The sequence below is a fragment of the Neolamprologus brichardi genome, chromosome 2, assembly GCF_056152115.1.
Source record: "Neolamprologus brichardi isolate AB-2024 chromosome 2, ASM5615211v1, whole genome shotgun sequence".
NCBI classification, from domain to species: Eukaryota; Metazoa; Chordata; class Actinopteri; order Cichliformes; family Cichlidae; genus Neolamprologus; species Neolamprologus brichardi.
This window is the reverse complement of record NC_142105.1, coordinates 11,020,132-11,040,725: the sequence shown is the minus strand read 5'-3', so window position 1 is coordinate 11,040,725 and position 20,594 is coordinate 11,020,132. Positions and strand designations below refer to the sequence as shown.

Here is a 20,594-nt window from a genome sequence, read left to right as displayed (position 1 = left end):
TCCTGCTTCTAACCACACACACACACACACACACTGTTTGTGGAGGGGTTTTTGAGCTGCTTTCAGTGAGGCTTCAAGCCAAACAAAAGGTGAATTTACAGGGAACCTCACCGCTAATGGGGTCACAAATAAATAAACACACACACACACAGTCAGGTGAAGCTTCTACCACTTAATGACAACCAACAATGAGCTTGAGTTTCCTCTCACCTTCTGCCTTTTACCTTTACACATCGTTTGGGGACCAACTCTGTCCAGTTTCCAGCCACAAAGATTTTGCAGCAGAATCAGTTCTGCTTGTGGATTCTGCACAGTTGGAGTCTCTCTGTGGATATTTTGCATCTATTTGCTGGTTTGCACTTGGAGACTTGAATGCTGTCTTTGAGCCTTTGTGATCATTTTTGCTTCATACAAAATTCTGTTTTCTGTTTATATTCTGCCAATTTACTCAAAGAACAAACTTAATAAATTAATTTACCTGAAGACAGAATGTTTCAGTCTGTTTTTTTGTGGTTGTACTGTAAATTCTGTTCATTGTGTGTGAAGAGCACTTTGCGTTTTGCATTTCATTTTAGTCCGTTTCAGTCTGTGATGGACAGGAGGACCTGTCCAGGTTTGCCACACTTTTCCAGGCTCCAGCAGCCCCACCCAACAGTGCACCGGATTAACAGTGAAGAAAACAGAATGACCTCCATCAGTCTATCTGATGTTAGTTCTGGATCGTTTTTGTGTAAATGTTAACCGTACATGTTATTTGCAGTGCTGTTCATGGTGTGCCTTATCAGTCGTTTCTCCTCAGTTTCCACTGTTTTTGCATCTAATTTTGTTAATTTTGTATCTTTTTGTCTGGTTTCCCTCTGTCTGTTTGGATTTACATGAGTTCTGGTCTTATCATTACAATTGTTTTTTTTCCTTTTGCATCTGTTTTAGTGTGTCCTGCATCTGCTTCTAGCTTTGCTTCTCTTTTTGCTCATTTATGGACCTTTAAGTCCCTCTTGCTTGTCTCAGCAGCTGTTCTGTCTGTTGCATGTATTTTAATCTGTTTGTGTCCATTTTGTCTCTCTTCTCAGAGAGCACCCTCACACTATCATTGATGTGCACCTCTTTCTTGAAGTTTTGTTTGTTGTTAACTCATTTTGCCATCCTCAGGACCCCGAGCTTCATCTTTGGGACTAAAAATAATGTCAATCATTAAACTTTAGAGTGGAGGGTCTGGGGTTTTGTTTTTTTATTTTCAACCCAACCCAAGAGCGACATTTTTATCTACATCAAAAATGAATGAAAGTGAACGTAGGAACACCAAAAGAAAAACACTAATAAGAACCAGCTTCAACTACGAGTACAAAAATTAGTATACACAGATGGTATAGAACTACTTAACCCCCTCCTCACACACACACACACACACACACACACACACACACACACGCACACACACACACATAAATATTCTTCCATACAGGTGGTAGATTAATTGGAAGCAGACATATGCCTGTGTGTGTCTGCGAAAACATTCTCGTCTGCAGCTTCAAGAGGGAATGTGGTCTTGCTCTCTCTCTCACTCTCTCTCACACACATAGCAGACAGGCGGGTGATGCTGTTTGTTTAGGAGATAACCACATCTGACCAGCTGACCTCTGCCCCGCCTGGCTGAACTCCTGCTCAGGTTTGTGTCGCCTGAACAGACGACCTCCATCACTGAGGGTTAAATTACACTTAAATGTTTTATTTAGGATTTATTCTGTTTTTTTAATATTTAGGCGTAATTCAGATATTTTGTTCTCCAGTACTGTCTTGCCATTCTGGAACCTGATGTTTGTGTCCCTTTCACTATCACTAAGGATTTCTTTAAATCACATTTTGAAGTCAGTTTTGTGCCTTTTAATTTAATTTTGCAGCAAGGACCACAGGATACTTACATTTCAAAGTGAGCCCGCAGTTTCTGCTATCACTTCATTCAGTTTCACCTGAGTTCTTAACCCCAATAAGAACTGATGGAGAAAGTAATCTGATCCTTTGAGTAAACACTCTAAACCACAGAACTATTTTTTTTCCAAAGTGCATGTAATGATTTGTAATTATTGTAGCTTCTTTACCTTTCAAAATAAAACACCCTGAGGTAACTCTTGTTGTGATTTGGTACTAAATAAATTAAACAGAACTGAATTTGAAATGAAACGATCTCCTTATGATGTCAGTGAACTGGACGGTTGTTTGGAGATTTCACATCACTGCTGATTACTTTCAGCTTTTTAAAATCACTCATGTTGTTGGCTGTTCAGCAAATTACATGTTTTGCCTTTACACATTAGTTACAACTTTATTAAAAAAAAGTCAGTTGCTTTGTGCTTTGCTTTCATTTCGGGCAAACTAATCTGTGGATCCTATGTGTGACTATGAGTTGCATAAATTGTCTCTGATATATGTTTCTGAATAGGACTCTCAGCTCTGTCGTCTTGCGTTTCTTTGATTTCATCAGTCATCCATCTTCCTCTCAGTCTTTCACTGGCAGGTGACAGCACTGATGGCTTTAGGCTTCGAATAGTCCCCCTCTGTCTGAGCCAAAGGAAAGCGATATGCTTGAACCTTCCTTGGCATAATTCTGTGTGTCTGCAGGATATTCTGAGGACATGCTGGAAAAACATTAAACTACAAGACTATTCTACTCTTTTTACTTAGACATTCACGTACAAGGGATAAGTACATAGGTACATAGTAAGTACAAGTAGGAAATGTACTTGAGGACTAAAATCTCTGTGAAATTCTTTGAAATATTTATTCATTGTCCTTATTTCTAAGTATCACCAGACAGCGCATCAAAGTCATGTATGAAACATATGAAAACTAGATAGAAAACTCTTGAAGCTGTAAATAATCAATTTGGATAAATTTGTAATGCAATTTAAATTCTGAACTAAATAAAATTCAATTCTAAATTGACATGAACTGACTTTTTTTCAAAGCATTCAACTCCTCTCACTGATGAACAAACCTTTAAGTGCAAAGGAATGAGCACTTAAATGTTTGCCATGGCTTTCTGGAAATGTTTTGACCTCATGTCGCAGTGTGGTTGAAGATGAAACTCTCTGTAATTATATTTGGGAGAAGGCTGGAATGTGGGTTTGTCACATTAAGGACAGGCTTCTGGATTTTGAGCATTTACTTCATAGCTGGCGAACTCTTCAAGGATTGCTTTTCCAGGAGGGAATAAAACAATGTTGCATATTTCCAAGTACATAAAACAAAGACTACTGTTAAAAGAGGGGGAAAGTCATCACTGTGTTCAGGCAGACTGCGCAGTAATAATACACTTTTAATAGCATGAACAATAAGCCTGTGTGTTATGGTTTATCTGTGTTTGTATTCTTGTGTCAGTTATAGATCACTGTGATGAAGCTCGGGTATATATACTGCAGCCAGTTATCTTCCCACTGGGATACAACAAAATTTCCAAGTGATTTAAGGTCCCACACTGCAGGTTGTGATGAAATGCAGACCAATGGGGGGGGGGGGGGGGGGGGGTAAGTGACAGAGAGGCAGTGTCATATTTCTCTGAAGGCACTCCAGAGTTGAGCTGAGTTTGCTCGGTACAGGGGAGAGCGTCTCTTTTGTGTTCAGTCTGGACTCATTTACATATGACCCTCCTCCTGCTCTTGGATTGGCTGGTGCCCTTCTAGCATGTGGAAACCCACTTCCAAGCTTTTCAGTTGGAACCAAACTTTACAGAGTCAAGGAGGATGAAGTGAGAGGCTGGACGCCAGCAGCTGTATGTGTGAGTAACAACAGCAGGCAGACGTGAGGGAAGAAAAGAAAGGATGATATCTTAATTGTAGGCTTCTATAATTGTATCCTGACCACGTTGGAGTTTTTTTTTTTCCATCAGTTTTTCTTAACTTTGTTGACTTGGTCGTGGTGGTTAGTTTGGGAGAAATGTGAATTTTATCATTTTATCTGACAGCAGAGAGAGTCACAAAATAATTTCACTTAACAGACTTTAGATTTTAAAATATCTCTTATTTGCTTCTTTACAGGTCAGCGCATGGATTCTTAGAGATGTCTGTTTAATTAGTCTTTCACAGAAAAAAAACCCTTTTTTTAGACAGCAGCTAACTATTACTTTATATCATCATGCTGCTCGCTCTGCTTCTCGTTGCGAGTCTTTGCTCCAAGACCCTCTCCTCACATTGCTCATCAACAACTATTCAGTACCAGGTTTCGGAGGAGCAGCCAGCGGGAACCCGGGTCGGCTGTCTGGCTTATGACCTGCGGCAGAGGGACGAAGGCGGATCTCTGGAAGATTTCCAGGTGGTGGAGCAGGGAAAAGCCCTTCCTTTTTCTGTCACCACTCGAGATGGGGTTGTCTCCACCCAGGGCCGATTGGACAGGGAGGAGTTGTGCCGAGGGACTGACCTGTGTGAGGTGGCGTTTAGTGTCCTCTACAGGAAACGAGGTGCTGTGAAGTGCCTGCGGGTTCACGTGAAAGTAATGGACTTAAATGACCACAGTCCCAGCTTCCCCAATACTTTGCAAGAAGTGGAGATCTCAGAAACTGCTAGCCTTGGGAAGCGAATCCCATTGGACTGGGCGGTGGATCCTGATGCAGGTTCCAACAGCCTCCAGACCTACTCACTGTCTGTCAACCAGCACTTTGATCTCGATGTGACAGTTGGTCCTGGTGGGACGAAACAGGCAGAGCTGGTGGTTGTCAAAGAATTAGACAGGGAAATTCAGGCTTCCTTTGATCTTACCCTTGTGGCGTGGGATAAAGGGAATCCACCCAGATCTGGGAGCACATTAGTCCGTGTTAGTATTCAGGACTCAAATGATAACAGCCCCACATTTGAGGACAGCAATCCAACTGTGTCATTACCAGAGGACACAGCACTCGGGACTACTGTAATCAAGCTCAAGGCCACTGATCCAGACCAGGGAGCCAATGGGGAGGTTGAGTACTCATTTAGTAAGCACACACATCCAGAAGTTCAAAGGCTCTTCTATGTGGACCCACAAACGGGAGAAGTGAGTATCAGGGCACCATTGGATTATGAGGCCCAGTCTTCTTACGAAGTAATTGTACAGGGCAGCGATCGTGGGCCAAATGCGATCCCCTCTTACTGCAGATTGCACGTCAAACTCATAGATATTAACGATAATGCACCGAGGATACGCCTGACCTGGACCCCAGCCAGCTCGCAGGTTATAACTGTGCTGGAAGGAGCTCCAGAGGATACTCTCCTTGCTGTGGTGACGGTCTCTGATGCAGATTCGGGAAGAAATGGAAATGTGACTGCACAGATTCAACAAGGCTCAGGCCCTTTCCGACTTAAAAAGATGCACGGCAACGACTACATGATTGTCACCAGCGGCTCCCTGGATCGGGAGAAGGTTATGCAGTATAATATCACGCTCTTTGCCCGGGATAGCGGAAACCCCTTACTTTCTTATGTCGAACATCTACCTGTCTATGTTCTGGATGAGAATGACAATGCCCCAGTATTTTCGACCCCCATCTACAGAGCTTCGTTCAAGGAGAACAACATGACAGGCTACCACATTCTCAAAGTCGAAGCCCATGATGAGGACCTGGAGCTCAGCGGAAAAGTCTCCTACTCCATTGTTGAGGAAACTAAAACGCAGACTTTCTCAATTCACCCCAAAACTGGTGTCATAAGTGTCCAGCAACCTTTAGACTACGAGGAATTCAAGAACTACTCTTTCATTGTGGAAGCCGTTGATCATGGACATCCACCACTCACAAGCACAGCTAGAGTACATATTGACATAGAAGATGTAAATGACAACTTCCCGGTCATCAAGGAGCCAAAACCAAGAAAAGGTGTAGCATCTCTCAGTGTACCTGTTGATGCGTACAGAGGTGAGATTGTGACAGAGTTGGGGAATGCCATCAAAGAGGAAGCCACCAATGTGGCAACTGATCACTCAGTCAGAGAGGGGCTTGGATTTCTCGCATCAACAATCAAAGCAGAAGACCAGGACATGGGACTCAATGGGAAACTCCAGTACCTCATTACTGATGAAAACCCGTCTGAGCTCTTCTGGCTGAATAACACCTCAGGCCAGCTGTTTGTTAATACCACTAATGCTACCGAGCTCATTGGGAAAACCTTTAAGGTGGACATCACTGTTTCTGACATGGGCACTCCGAGGTTGGCTACTAAGGCAACTCTGGAGGTGACTTTCATAAACCTCAAGGACCATCTAAAGAACTCATCACCTGGAAACCGTGGACAGCTCAGCTTCACTATGATGATGGCAATCTGCCTCGGTGCTACATGCCTGCTTCTTCTATTGGCCATCGCTTTGGTGACAACATTTTGCCGCCCTGAGAAAAGGGACAACCGGGCCTACAACTGCAGACAGGCTGAATCGACCTACACCCGCCATCCTCGGCGCCCACAGAAGAACATCAGAAAATCTGACATCCAGTTAATTCCCGTAATCCGAGGAAGAAAGGAAGACCTCCCTGAGGACGATGGTGAAGCCCAGCCACTAACTCCACCTCCAGCCTCAGGTGATCAGCAGATTGAGAGTCACTATAGCTTAATGCCATCAGTTATGAATGCAAGCTTCCATTCCCAAGGCTATCTAGAAGAGGATGTCACTCAGCCCAACACCCATCACTGCAGAACACTTAGGAAACCTGGAAACATTGAACTTGATGGAACCTTGCCTTCATCTCCAGCAACATCATACCGGACTCTTCACAAATCCAGAAACACTTCATCCTCTTCCTCAGTCTCACATTCCAGCACCTTAAAGAGGCTGAAGAACTCTGAAGGAGAGGAAACGGTTTCACAATATTCATCAGCATCTGTGGCAACTCTCAGGAGGCCAAAGACCTCGGATGGACATGGAGCACGTGATGCAGCGCACCGGCAGATCCTTCGAAACCTGGTCCGTCTTTCCATGGCTGCTTTTGGAGACTCCATTGAGCTTTCTTCAGCTTCTCCAGAGGTGCAGGTGAGTTTTCTTCTTTTACTTATTCCATAATATTTAACAAGACTTAATCTTATTGTTGTTTGTTTCTTATCTCTAAGGTAATGATCAGTGGCATTAATCTACAATTTTGGCCACTTGAATGTATTTATTAATTCAAGTCTTTTAAAATAAAATAAGTTTGGGTGTCTTTAATCAAGTAAACTGTTTTGTGTTTAAAAAACCTTTACTCACCGGTATATACATCTAAACCTGCATAAAAAGACGAATTAAGGTCTCATTTGTGGAGAGATCTCTAAGTAAAATGAAGTCACACATGACTGATTTCAAACATTAAAACTATTTAAATTTGCTGCAAGAATGAAACTCATTACAACAAGCCACGTTCGTTCCAAAACACAACAACTTTCCTGCAGGTTGAATTGACATATTTATCCATTTATCTGGTGTTAATGATTTCACTAAATCTGCATGATGATTTTTTAATGTGGTCTTATTTACATTCTGTTCTATAGCTTAAACATTAAGGATAATGTGCTGCTGCCGGCTCTCATCTAAATGCCATTTACTTAGGTCGAAAATGTGTGATCACATTTATTTCAACATGTGCTTACAGTTAGGGTTGGAGTAATTAAGTGTTCTCCTTTGAGGCTTGGAGATTAATCTGAAGTGAAGTCCATTAAAGAGTAGAGATTAAAAGCACACCACCACCACCAACAGAGCAGCACACATACACAGAGCAGCTTCCCTTACAGTTTCCCAGCAGTCTTTGTGCTTTTTCAGCCTTCTGTATGATGACTTACTCAGACTGCCTGAAGGCTGGAGTCAGCCGAGACGTGTGAGTGTAGGGGAGAATAACCCGCTGATGGATCACTCTGAAACCAAAAAGTAGCACATTTATTCGTGTGCTCATGTGTCACAGCCAAAAATCCCCCACGAGAAACCCCGACAGACTTTTAAACTAAATCTCACATATCAGATTCATATTGGAGGAAGGGCCGCTCCATGCTCTGTAGGACGTGGGCCAGAAGAGGAGTGTGTGAGGGAGGCTGGCTAAAATAAGCTGTCATGTGTTTGTAGTGTAAGTTAACACTACTCTGACACGCTGCTTTGTCACTTTCAAATGGCTTAAAAAAAAAAAAAACTTACAGAGAGCCTGTCTGCACAGGCCTAAAATAACTCAACAAACAGGATTTATTTCATGCAATAGTTTTTCTTATTTTAAAAAAAACATTATATCTCATGCCGTGATGTTCTAGGTTGTGATCCTGAAACCAACTGAACATTAATTCACCAGTGAAAAATAGTTCAGACTGTTCACTCTTTCTCCTGATGACTGGCCTTTGTATGGCGGGTAGTTTCAGGATTCCTTCTTCACCATCTCCCAAAGGAAATATCTGGTTCCTTGGCTCCTAAATACGCCACTAGCTTTGTTTCCTGTTATGTCTGTTGTTTGGTGCTGAGTGAATAGCATACAGTGGATTTTTACAGCTTACTTACTGACTTTCAGCAGTTCCTTGAACCTATCAGTGAACATAGACAAGCAATGATAATTGGAATTATAAATAAACATCAGTTATATGCGCTTAAAATGTTACTCAGGAAATGTGGAGTTTCATTTTAACACTTCACGTGACCACAAGGGGATAAATTCTTTGGATAAAGTATTTGGAGTTACAAGCACATTTTGAAAGCTTCATTTAATTTGTCCTCATTTGATTTTGTAGAGAGGATGCCACCAATTAATGGTGATAAAAAGAAAAGCCAGTTTATATTTTAGAAATGCTTTACAAGCTTCACAGTCATGGTGAATTTAACTTTCAGCTGTGGAAATGCTGCACTGTTAAAACAGATCTGCATTATTGAGGGAAAAAGTCGCTGCCAACGCCCTGCAGACAGAGAACAAAGACTTTGGCCGGGCCCGACATCCTCACGTGAATCCCATTAGAAACGGGAAGAGGCCTTTTTGGGTTCTGCCCAGTTCCTTTCCTTAACCCTCCCAGCCGGCCCAGTTGGCACTCCTTGGACTTCAGATATTTCTCTCCCACCTCAAGGTCACAGAGGAAGAGGCCTGCTCGACGCCTTGGAGGAGGGGGATTTACTGTTCACCTCCACCTCACCACACAAAGACACAGACAGACAGACACAGACGCACACACACGCATGCGCGCGCGCGCACACACACACACACACACACACACACACACAAACGATCATCACTGTGCATACTTTGGAGTTCGTCCTGGAAGGAAACCAGCCAGAGAAGAATAGGCTTTTACGTAGAGACCATTTCCTGTCACTGTAGCAGAGTGCACGTGAAAAAACACACAAATGTCACGGCTAAAACAAAGTCATAAATTAGTATGCATGCACACACACACACACACACACACACACACACACACACACACACACACACATTATTCACCTTGTACATGTGTGTGTGCTTCCTCCCTGGTGTGCAGTGTGTATCCGCTGTATAACAGAGTTGTCAGCAGAAAGCTCAAAGCAGTGAGACGGAGTCGGCCGCTCGGTTCTCACACTGCAACACTAAAACAAAAATCACAAAGAGTACGAATTAATTTCCTTATGTCGCTCGTATCACGTGCACTTTTTGTTCAACCAGCAGAGAAACCCACTCACCTTAACAAGGCAGTTACATTGATTTATTATTGACTTCTTTCAAAGTTCAGCTGTTCATACATTTACTTATAAACTACTGAAGAGTAAAAACACTGGAGCTTCAGTTTAATCCTTTAAACATGAGCTGCTGCAACTCTGAAAGCAAAAGAAAAACCTTTTACTTAAAGTGATGTTTTGCATGTGATGGAGATACAGCGACTTATTAAATAATCCCACATGCACAAGTTCCTTTCCCCTCGGTTACAGAGCTGTTACCAACTCACCTTTGAAACTTTTGTCCAGCTGGATATAAAAGCTGGACATGAATCATCACAGTCTGTAGAAAATTTGTGAATCACATTGATTTGATTTGCAAACAAAATGTTTTCACTTTAGGAGTGAGATTATTCAGTGGACCTTCAGCAGGAAAAAAGCTCAGGAGATCCTCTGTGGATGCTTGTTCACTGTCGTGGGTCTCTGAGTGTTAATCAGTTCAAAATGCCTGCAGTGAACAGGGTCTGTTATCACTCATTAGGCACTGATTTTTAACTCTGTGGTCAGTAAATGTGCAACAAAAAACAGTTTCAAGAGTGCCATAAACCACAAACTTGCTGTGTGTGGCTGTGACTGCAGATGAGCTCGAATGTTTGAAAGAAATAAAAATCAATCAGAGTGAGCCAAAGCAGACAGAAAGAGATTTAATACATGAAAACCAGCTTATGTAGCAATCAGCTCAGTGGCTCCACTCTGTCTACCTCCTACACAAAACCAGGAAGAAAATAAAGAAAACGCAGAGTGGGAGGGATCATCACGTGTGACAAAAAAACAAAAACAAAAAATCAATGAAATGGCTTTTTAGCAAATTAAAATAAATTAAAATAACTGCACTGGCCTGCTGACTTCTGCCCATGAAACTGCTTTGCTTGGGTGGTGATTTAGAGGTTTTGAGGTTCTACACCTCCAAACATGTTTCATCTACCTGTAGAAACCAAATTACACCCTGCTCTTCCAAACAGGCCCGATGAATAACCCACCAGCTTTTTGATATATATATATTTAATAATAATGTCTGACCCTGCACAAATATGTGTGCAGCATGCGTGTATTGAAATATGCTGCCAGTGCCTGACTTCTGGTAGAAGTACTCACTGTGAAGGAGTAACTCTGGTTTGCTGTCAGGTGAACCTCAGGTGAAGCTGGATAAACTGAAATGTTTCAGTGATGTCTGAAAATGTGCGTTTAACCCTTTTTTTCTCCTCTTGTTTCTCACCTTCATCTCTCCTCTCCCTCCATCTTTTCCTCCTTACAGCAGATCTCCCAGCTCCTCTCTCTCCTCCATCAGGGTCAGCTGCAGCCCAGACCGAACTTCCGTGGAAACAAATACTCTCACCGCAATGGCAGGTCAGTCTGACTTCTCCTCTCCATCCTCCTCCTCTGGAGTACAGACGCAGCAAATCAAAGGAAGGTCACAAACATGCTTCTATCTGGCACAAAACCACGTTATACTCAAAATTTGCTCCAAATAGAAATACATTCACATTCTGTAGCTATATGAATTTAAACTGATTTAAACTTCTGGAGCCTTAAAAATGTGAACAAACTGAAGTGCTGAAGTGTGAATCCACTCTTTAAGGTGACACAGAGTGCTCAGACCAAATGAGGTATTCATGTTTATTTGGTCATCATTTCATCAAAAAGAAGTAAATAAGACTCAGTCAAACAGCCCCACCACCACCACCACCACACACACACACACTCCACACACACACACATGCACATACCTCCCGAAGAGTTTTAACTCTGATCAGATGCCAGCATGTTTTTAGTTTTAACTCTTTGTAGTCTATTCAGCTCATGATTTAAATTCAAACATGAGTGATGTTTTATAGTAGAAGTGACTGCACAGTGGACATGCCAGGCACACTGTCTTCTTCAAAGTGTCTTTATTTCATCCTTTAAGGCTTCAATATTTGTTGTTCTAGCTAAAAATGTGGCCGGACACTAACACGGGTCACCACGGGTCTCTTCCTGCTGCCCTGATAGGAACTGCACTTGCACACTGACTTCAAAACAGACTGATATCCTGAAGAAAAGATCCCGATGTAGATCCAGAACTCGTTTTTCCTTTAATCAGAGGCTTGTTTAAGAGCCAGATGGATGCTGGCTTCAGACTGTGATCGCTGTTGCGCGCTCTGATGCAGTCTTCTTCTGATTGCAGCGTGGAGAGAAATATGAGGGGGGGGTCCCACCAATTTTAAGAACCTGCATATGTTATAATGATCAATCTGATCCACGTACAAACACATGTGTTGTTGTTCTGTGGTTTTATTAAGTGAAACCCAGTGGTGAGGGTTAGAGATCACCACGCTGAGTATTTTATGGCTGCGCTACTTTGTGCACCAAACACCTGAGCTAAATCTAACTTGAAAAGTTTAAAATGAATTCAGATCTTTGTACGTAGCTTAACAAAAACTTCAACACCATGAAATGCATATTAAACATTGTCTGTGTTCAAATACTCTCTTTAATGGAAAAGTGAAAATATATCTCTTCAACCTGATTTAGACTAAAGAAGATTTTTCACCTCAGTTTAGTGTTTCAATGTCTAGCAAAGTTGCTGCCGTGAGGGATGCTCCTGGCTTTCATATAAATAAAATGCACTTGGGAATTTGGGCAGCTCCTGACTCAATGTGGTTAGTGCATTATTCCAGCATCTGTGCCTTCATAGCAGTGACAGTAACGCCACACTGTTCAGCTGGAACTTTTGCTTTTGCTTAAAGTCGTGAAAGCTGCAGCTGACAAATGTCTTCCCTGGTGTTTCTGACCGACTGACCTGCTGTGACTGAAATAACACCAACAGAAAAACAGGACACAAAGTCAGTGTCGCAGGAAGAGTGTCTCATAACCCTGCAGCGTGTGCGCCAGAGCAGGCTGCAGCAGAGTGATTCAGAGGCGCTGACAGGAAGCAGGCTGCAGCATCACTGTTGCGCTCAGATAAGATCTGACATCACCTTGATACACACGGTGCACTGTTTCATTCACTCACAAAACACACCTGAGTGTGCATAACTCCTGTGTGTGAGCTCACCTTTATCTGTGCGCTGGTTCCTGCCCGAACCTGCTGCTCTGATGAGCTGTGCTTACCAAAGGACTTGTCACCTGAAACCTCAGGAATTTTTATCACCTTTTTTAAACCCTTAAAAACATCAGACCTCAGCTGTACTCTGGAGTTCTGTCACCGTGTTTTAAGGAATATATGTTTTTAACTGGATATCAAAAACTCATTCTAACGCCTAGCAACATTTTCAAACTTGTCCATTTGTCTCCCAAAGATTTCTGATTTCTGCTTCCTACACAGCTCTGACACTCGCAGGGTGAGGTCACCTGTGGCTGACAGCTTGCAGTCAGCACTCAGCTCATTACCTCCACTAAGCAGGTTCTGTGTTTGGTAGTGTTAGCGTATCGTAAACACGATAGCTGAAAAAGTTTTGAGTGAATTCTGATAAACTCTGTAGGGCTGTAGAGTGAGGTCACCTAAACAATCATTAAAATTTGACATCCATCCACCTCAAGGTCAACTTCATGATTTATTGGTGGGAAAAGAATGTCTTAGAACTTAACCATGATTCATGACGTCAACAAATAGAAAGCACAGATTTATATTATAATGTCCCATTTGACCTCTGACCTCTCTATCACATAGATTGATCTGAAGGTCAGACTGGTAGTAATGCTATATAGAGCTATGGCCATATAAGGAATGATATATGGGAATTCTAAATATCACGTTACACTGACCTCTGAACTTTTGGCAGCATTTAGGAAATGATACTGACATATGAGAATCCTAAATATCACATTATAGTTTGCATCCAAACATCATGTGGACACAAAGCAGAGCAGTGCTGCTTGGATGTGACTTTAATTAGCAGTCAGACTGTAACTGATATAAAACAGTGCTGCCGGCTTTAAAATGTTTTAACCACATTACGTTTGCGATGCCTCTCACTGAGTTTGAGGATTGAATTGGATATTTGTTTTTAAGCCTTGCATGGCCGTGCTCCTGCCAACTCAGCATGAGCCTCGCTGTTACTGTGAGCTGGGGACTTCTAATCATCCCTAATTTATAGACTCATCACCAAAGATTTTATATGTTTATATTTCATGTTCTGGCTCTTATTAAGCATTAAGGATTGTTTTATTTTTAAAAATAAACAACCAAACCAGAGAAAAGGTAAATTGGGCAGATTCTGTTCTTAAATGAGTTTGGACTGCATACCCAACTACTTGTTTAACTTTGTATAAAGTGAATGCTCCCATTGCAATTTTACATAAAAAAAAATCTTTAATAGTTCTGTTGAAACGTTTCTATCAAGAACTCTGTGACCTCAAACTATCAGCTTAAACAGACACACTGGCCAAAGTTAAACAGATACATGAACGGAGAGTTTGTGAGTCAAGTTCACGTTTGTCCGCAGGTATGGAGGTCAGGACTGTTCTGACTGGCAGAGCACCAAAGACAGTGGACATGGCGAGAGCGAGGCTGGAGATGTGGACTGGGAACCAGGAAGAGACTCACCGATAGACCCACAGCTGGAGGAAGGACTCAGCAACCTCCTCAACAATTCTGGTAAGCACACAACATCTGACAGACACCCAAGGTTAGCAATCATTCTTGGAAATTGGAAGTGAAATCCCATCTTAAATCAATGATATCATCATCACCACTGAATGGGAAAGTACACGTTAAAGGACCATCAGAACTCTTAATCAGATTTCCAACTTAGCACTTAAATGAACAGATGTCCAAGCAAAAGCAACCAGCTAACCCTCACTGACTCAACTGCAGTAAAATAAAGATGTTTAACTCTTCAGCACTTGTAGATATTTTTGGTAATGAACTCAGGTTCCAGGTTTTTTGACCACAAAAGCTCATTCTTGTCCTTTTTTAGCTGATTTCTTTAGTTTAGCATGAGTAGCTGTAAGCATTGTTTGCATCCTCCCACCATAGAGGTCCATAAAATAAAACAGTGTGTCCTGACTCTGTGTGAAGGTTATTTGATGTTCAGGTTTGTTTGACTGATGGTTAGTCTATTTAAAGATCTACTGAAACTAAACTGGTGGATTTAGCTGGAACCTCCCGGTGAAGCTCTTTGATTTGTCGGACAAAAGCAGCCAAACTTTAACCCTGCAGCACACACAGAGACTGATCACTCACAATGGACAGTCAAAGACAACTGTAGAAAACAGGATGAAAGCAGGAAATAACACAGTGGCAAGTTACATCCACATCCACCCACACACACTCCACTCAGGACGTCTTGCTGTGTTTTGAGATTGAATCTCTGATACACTCTTTTTTACATTCTTCTGCCGTAAGGAGACAGTCGTTTCCCCCGTAAACAAACAGCTGGTTTCATTACTTCGTGTTTGGAAAACGCTGTAATGATTGATGTCGATTGTCCAAAGTCTATCTAACATCTTGGGAATTCCTCAGCGGTATAAAAGCCAACACTCGCCTGATCCAGCGTCTGAGTGTGTACCGTAGGTGTGTTAAAAAGTTTCTTCCTGGCATTGTGGTGGTCACAGCTTGGAGGTGAGCAGAGGGGGTTACCGCCTGATGATGGAAGAACGAGCATCACTTTATGATAGGATGAGAGCGCGGGAGAGAAACAAAAGAACGAGTGGGAGTTTGTTGAGTTATGTATGCGCTTGACTCACCTTTCAGCCCGCAGGCTCCATCATCAGTGTAAGTCACACTGTGCTGCAGACAGCTCAGCTCTGAAGACAGCTTCAGGGCAGCACATTCCTCTTTTTCCTGACCTGCACCTTTATGAATCACACACATAAATGCACGTCCCTTTGTTCATACCTGAGGATGGTGTTATGCCTGCTGAGGGGAGAGAAGCTGTGCGTTTATGTTGGTTTGTCTTGTATTTTGTAGTTACTGGTTGCACTCATGGTAGATGAGCATGTTCTCTTACTGCTTCTGTGCTTTAACTAAAGAATCTTTATCAAAGTTTCCACTCTGAGGACTGACAATAACTTTGAGAGGAAAATATATATGAAAAGGAAAGCTCTTATTGTCATTTTTAGTGTAAAATAATTTAATGATGAACAGAATTTATGTTTGTTTATCTATAGCAGGGGTCTCAAACTCGCGGCCCGGGGGCCAATTGCGGTCCACGTCAACCCTAGATGCGGCCCTTATATTGACATGAAGAAATATAATGCAATTTGTCCATTGAAGTGACTTTTTTGTTGGGAAGGATTTGTTTGTTCTTGAGTGCAATGTTAAAATAAGTTCTTTAAAAAGCCCAAAATGATTGAATATGAAGGCAACATGAGCAGAGAGTACAAACATGCTGAGGGACTGGCTGTGTTAGTTCAGTGAGACATTTAAAAGCTAATGTGTACATTTATGTCTGCACTTTTATTTTGTTAAATATGAACAGAATGATAGCAGAAGTGCTGCCACGTGTTTGGACAGAAAGAGAGGACCAATGTGTTCATTTGGTAGTTCAATGAAAGGCTTCAGTCAGTTAAAATCTGCATTCACGTTTGCAGTTTTGTCTTGTTATACAATATTTGAAATTAAACAAACAAACAAGACAAAACAAATTAAACAAAACAACAACAAGAAAACACCCACAAAGATTTCTGAAAATTGTTTGTTTTTGTACTGCTTGAACACTGAAGTGTCCCTCCAATGAGGCCACCAACAGTGGCCCACAGCTCATTGAAGTTTCAATCAGGTCAAGTTAGGTAGATTTTCTTCTTCCTCCCGTTAATATTAAAACACATTCAAAGGAAACACTGGCTTCCTTCGGTTCCTTTAGGCTCTCCTGTTTAGGGGTTAAAAGCACCTTCTGGTTATTATAAAAAATGATATAATGACTAATGAGCCAGGCACTGCTTGGCTTCCAGCTCCGGTGATTGGTTTCTCCACCTTGAGTCGCTCATGTTTCACCCACCTGTTACTGTTGCCTCTCTTGTGAATTGACTCTGTTTTCTGTCTCTGTTAGAACGGCTGCTCCCCCCCTGTCTTTGGTTTCTTTGTATTTGGTGTTTATGAGTTCATGGATTTTACAACGCTCTGCTTTTGCATCCTGGCCAGCATTGTTGTGAGTTTATGGAGCTCACAGCAAAGAACAAAACAGTTGTAAAAAACAGTTTTTTGATTTGCAGTTTTTTGTGTCCACTGACACAAACTGGCACATTCTTCATGACATCCAGCACAGATTGTAATATATTACAGTAGGAAGTATATTGTGTGTTTGTAATGCACAAACACACAATATACTTTGGTTATAAACTGGTTTCAGCTGCAGCAAGTCTATCAAAGTAATGCATATTTAATTCATAACATATTTAAAAAAAATACAAAAGAAGTGTGAAAATCTGGGACATACACGTCTCTGGTCTCAACCATCAACCCCTGCGGCCTTTTTTACCCTGTTAAACAGAGAATTTTTTTTCTTTGTGTATGTGGACACAAACGAGTCTCTATGAGACCTGTTACTTCCACTGCTGACTCCTGTTTCACAGGTAAAGAAGATACAGGCTTAGAAGGCCTCGCTGTTTTTCGACGAGAGCTCAGTGTTTAAAGCTTCCTATTGGAGGAGAAACCCTGAAAGACTTGTTCAGATTAAATAAAGTATAATGATGGATTCAAATTACAGGCAGAACACTTGGATAAACAGGAAGATGATCTGAAACTTGACACATTTAGTGATTTTGAGGATTTTGAGTTTGGGTGCTCTGTGGTGAAATACTCCTAAAACAAAGAGAGGAAAGGGGGTGGATGGTGGGTGGGTGATTTGGGGGCGGTCTTTACCATTCTGCATGTAAGCACTAGTGTGTGTGTGTGTGTTTGTGGTGGTACATTTAATCCTCCATCTGGTTGCGGTTAGATGAAAGAGACCAAGCTCGTCCGCAGGCTGATTCTCACAGTTTCTGCTTTTTAGTCCACGACGGCTGCAGATACAGTCCGGGAGTACATGTATGTTCTTATAGAATTGACTGGCACATTATCCAACATCAGGGATATGACAAATGAGCAGCTTCCTATAGCTGGTCTCCAGATGTGCACTGACAAATGCTGTTAATGAGAAAATAAACCGGTGTTTCTGCTCATCCCGTCACTCTGCCAGTTTTCCACAATCCTGCTCGTACTTGAGCTTATCCAGGTTTGTGTTGTAAAGATCTTTTACGTTTTACGTTAAATTAGGGTCAACAAAAACTTTATTAGTGCTGATGTGAAATCAGGTTTTTACAACAACATCTGACAAAAACACAAGCAGGAAGCGCACAACATCAACAGGATGTTGTCAGGGTGAGGAACAGGATGAGGAATATATCTCTGTGTTTTCCCCTTACACTCTGTCCAGCAGACAGTGTATTTACAGTAGATGAATAAATGAAGTCAGACATGTAATCATGTTGAATGTTTGAGTGAAAACACACAAACCAAGGTTGGAGCTCCGAGACACACCCGACATTTACGCCTCTGACATCGACTCGCCTGCCAGGCAGCCGGCAGGGCTGGGAGGAGTTTTATGTCGCCGTGGACGTGATCGTCGGCATACGGTCCAAGCATGCAGGATGCAACTGATGGAAGAAGGAAAAAAAAAAAACTTGTTTATAGCCGCCAGATAAAGCCACTGTGTCATTTCCTTCTTCTTGTGCATCCTTCATGTCTACACTGCCCTCACCTGTGAGATATATTATAATATTACACTATAAATAACCTGAGATGGTGTGAGGACAAAACTATCGCTTCTCTTTCTGCAGATGATGTTTTCTCAGAGGTCAGTGACCCTTCCTGGATGGCCAGACTCTCCCTCCCACTCACCAGCGATTACCATGACAATGTGTTTGTCCCCAACAGCCCTCCATCCCCCGAAAGTGAGACCCTTCCTCGGGATGGCCTGGAATCTTCATCCTTCTCCACGTTTGGTAAAGTTTGCATTTAAATTTATTTTACTCTTTTTTTCCCCCAAGTTGAAATATTATCCTGAAAATAAAAAGATAATAGTTGATTATTATTGAAGATCGTGTTGATCATGTTCACTTGAACCAGAAGCGCGATTTATAAAAAGAAGAACAGAAATCTGGAGTTTCTGACTCTTTGTGTTCTCCTCAGGTAAAACCCCAGAGAAGGACGGCCCACTGGGCGGAGCTCTGCTATCTGAGGTGAGCACGCTGTTCGAGATGCTGATGACGCAGAAGGCCGATGCCCACCCCGGCCCTCGGCCTGACGTCCTGTACCGGCTGTCGGCGGCGTACCGTCGCTCTCTGGGCCTGGACGGTGGAGCCGCTGGCAACGCAGCCAAAAACTCTGCGAGATCCGGGCCTTCCGCACCCTCAGGACTTTGTCAATAACCATAACATGTGTTCACTGAAGACTGGAACAGACTGACAACTGTGCAATAGACAGTGTTTTTCAGGTGTCTGTTTTTGTGGAGGATTTTAGAGGCATTCAGTCACAGAAACATAATTTAGGCATGTGCAACAGTAAATAACACCACAGTGGATCTGTGATGGATTTAATTAACATACACTCGGCCCTCACACTCCCCTCAGCCAGCAGCACTCTTCCCTTTCCTCTGCTTGACTAGTTTGTGCACTTAACCATCTCACACTGGCTGGAAATGAGCTTATTTATTTCACAAACCAGACTGAAGACAGCACCACAAAGGCAACACATTAGTCAGAGTAAAATACATTTATCCTATAAGCATGTTTAAAGCATTGCCAGAGACCAGAGAAACTACATGAAATAAATATTACATTTTTTGTTTTAATGAAATCATCGTATGGTGGGACAACCTCCATGATTCTAGTTCCCAGTTCTGTATAGTACAACTATAATGAGCTGCCAGGATGTTAAAAGAAAACAATACTAGGAAATGTAACTCAGGAAATAAACTACCTCTCTGATGCTAAACACAACCACAAACTACAGACAAGAGGAGCAGGAAGACACAGCCTCCAACATTTGAAATTATATATATGTGCAGCTTCGCCTCAGTCCTCTCTTCCCTATAATGAACGTGGATTCAGGACTTTATGTTTTCTCAAAGTCACCAGTTTCCACTTCACATTCTTCCTCTACAGGCTGCAGTATTGGACACAACATCATGCTGATGTGCAGTTTTTAAGATAAAACATAGACGTTATGCTTGGGGTCAGGGTTTAGACAGATGCACAGACTGAAGATCAGCTCAGATTTTGTTAAACTGGTGCTACAGTATCTGATTTTTTCAAAAATTCACACGTGCGTCGTGATGTCAGGTTTTAAAATACGTGCAGGGAAAACACAGCCAAAGTGGACCTGAAGACTGCAGCGTCTCCATTGTTCTTAACTCGGACACAGGCAGTAACCTGATGACCTCCTTCTGTCAGGACCTAATAAACCCTGTTGTTGTTCAGGGTTTGGCTGGCAGAAGGCGAACCAGTGACTGGGAGGAAATGTCGCTTTGTCCTTTTGTTTTTCCTCAAGAATGAACTAAACATCACGCTGAATGTCAGACTGAACTTCCTCCTCAAAGTAAGCCAGCAAACCGCTTCAGTCCTTTAACCTCTGGCTTAAAACGCTTCTGAAAGTTGTCTCACTATGTAGCAGATTTTATCCATTTAACAGCCAGCACTGTGTATATAGTTTTACTTTTTGTAATATGAACTTTTTCAATAAAATGTGCATCATATTTAAACTTGTGGATCTTTATGAACACAACCTCTATTTGCACTTAAGAGCTTCACTGTTCTTTGTATATTTTCAGGTTGTTCCTTTGCACAATTGTTTACACTCATCCAGCTGTTCAAACATCTGCTTCCATTAAGCAGATTTGCTTTTCATCTTAGTCTTCATTCTTTATTTAAGACGATGATGATTAACGGTGCACATTAAAGCCACCACACAAACAGTCTGTGTGGACTTTGATTGCTCAGATGTTTTCTTTGTGCAGAGCGCCCTCTGCAGCCTCAAAGAAACAGTTACACTGTGTGATGGT

At 42.0% G+C, this 20,594-nt stretch overlaps 1 protein-coding gene across 1 annotated transcript; it reads left to right on the top strand.

Annotated features, from left to right (window-relative positions):
* The first annotated feature begins 1,274 nt into the window (after positions 1-1,274).
* On the top strand, positions 1,275-20,275 carry pcdh12 (protocadherin 12). Its single transcript, XM_087830267.1, has 7 exons — positions 1,275-1,290; positions 3,678-3,772; positions 4,207-6,981; positions 10,889-10,980; positions 14,058-14,209; positions 18,373-18,537; positions 18,725-20,275. The coding sequence occupies exons 1-7, from the start codon at positions 1,275-1,277 to the stop codon at positions 18,961-18,963; spliced, it is 3,534 nt and encodes a 1,177-aa protein (XP_087686393.1). The 3' UTR covers positions 18,964-20,275.
* Positions 20,276-20,594: the final 319 nt, after the last annotated feature.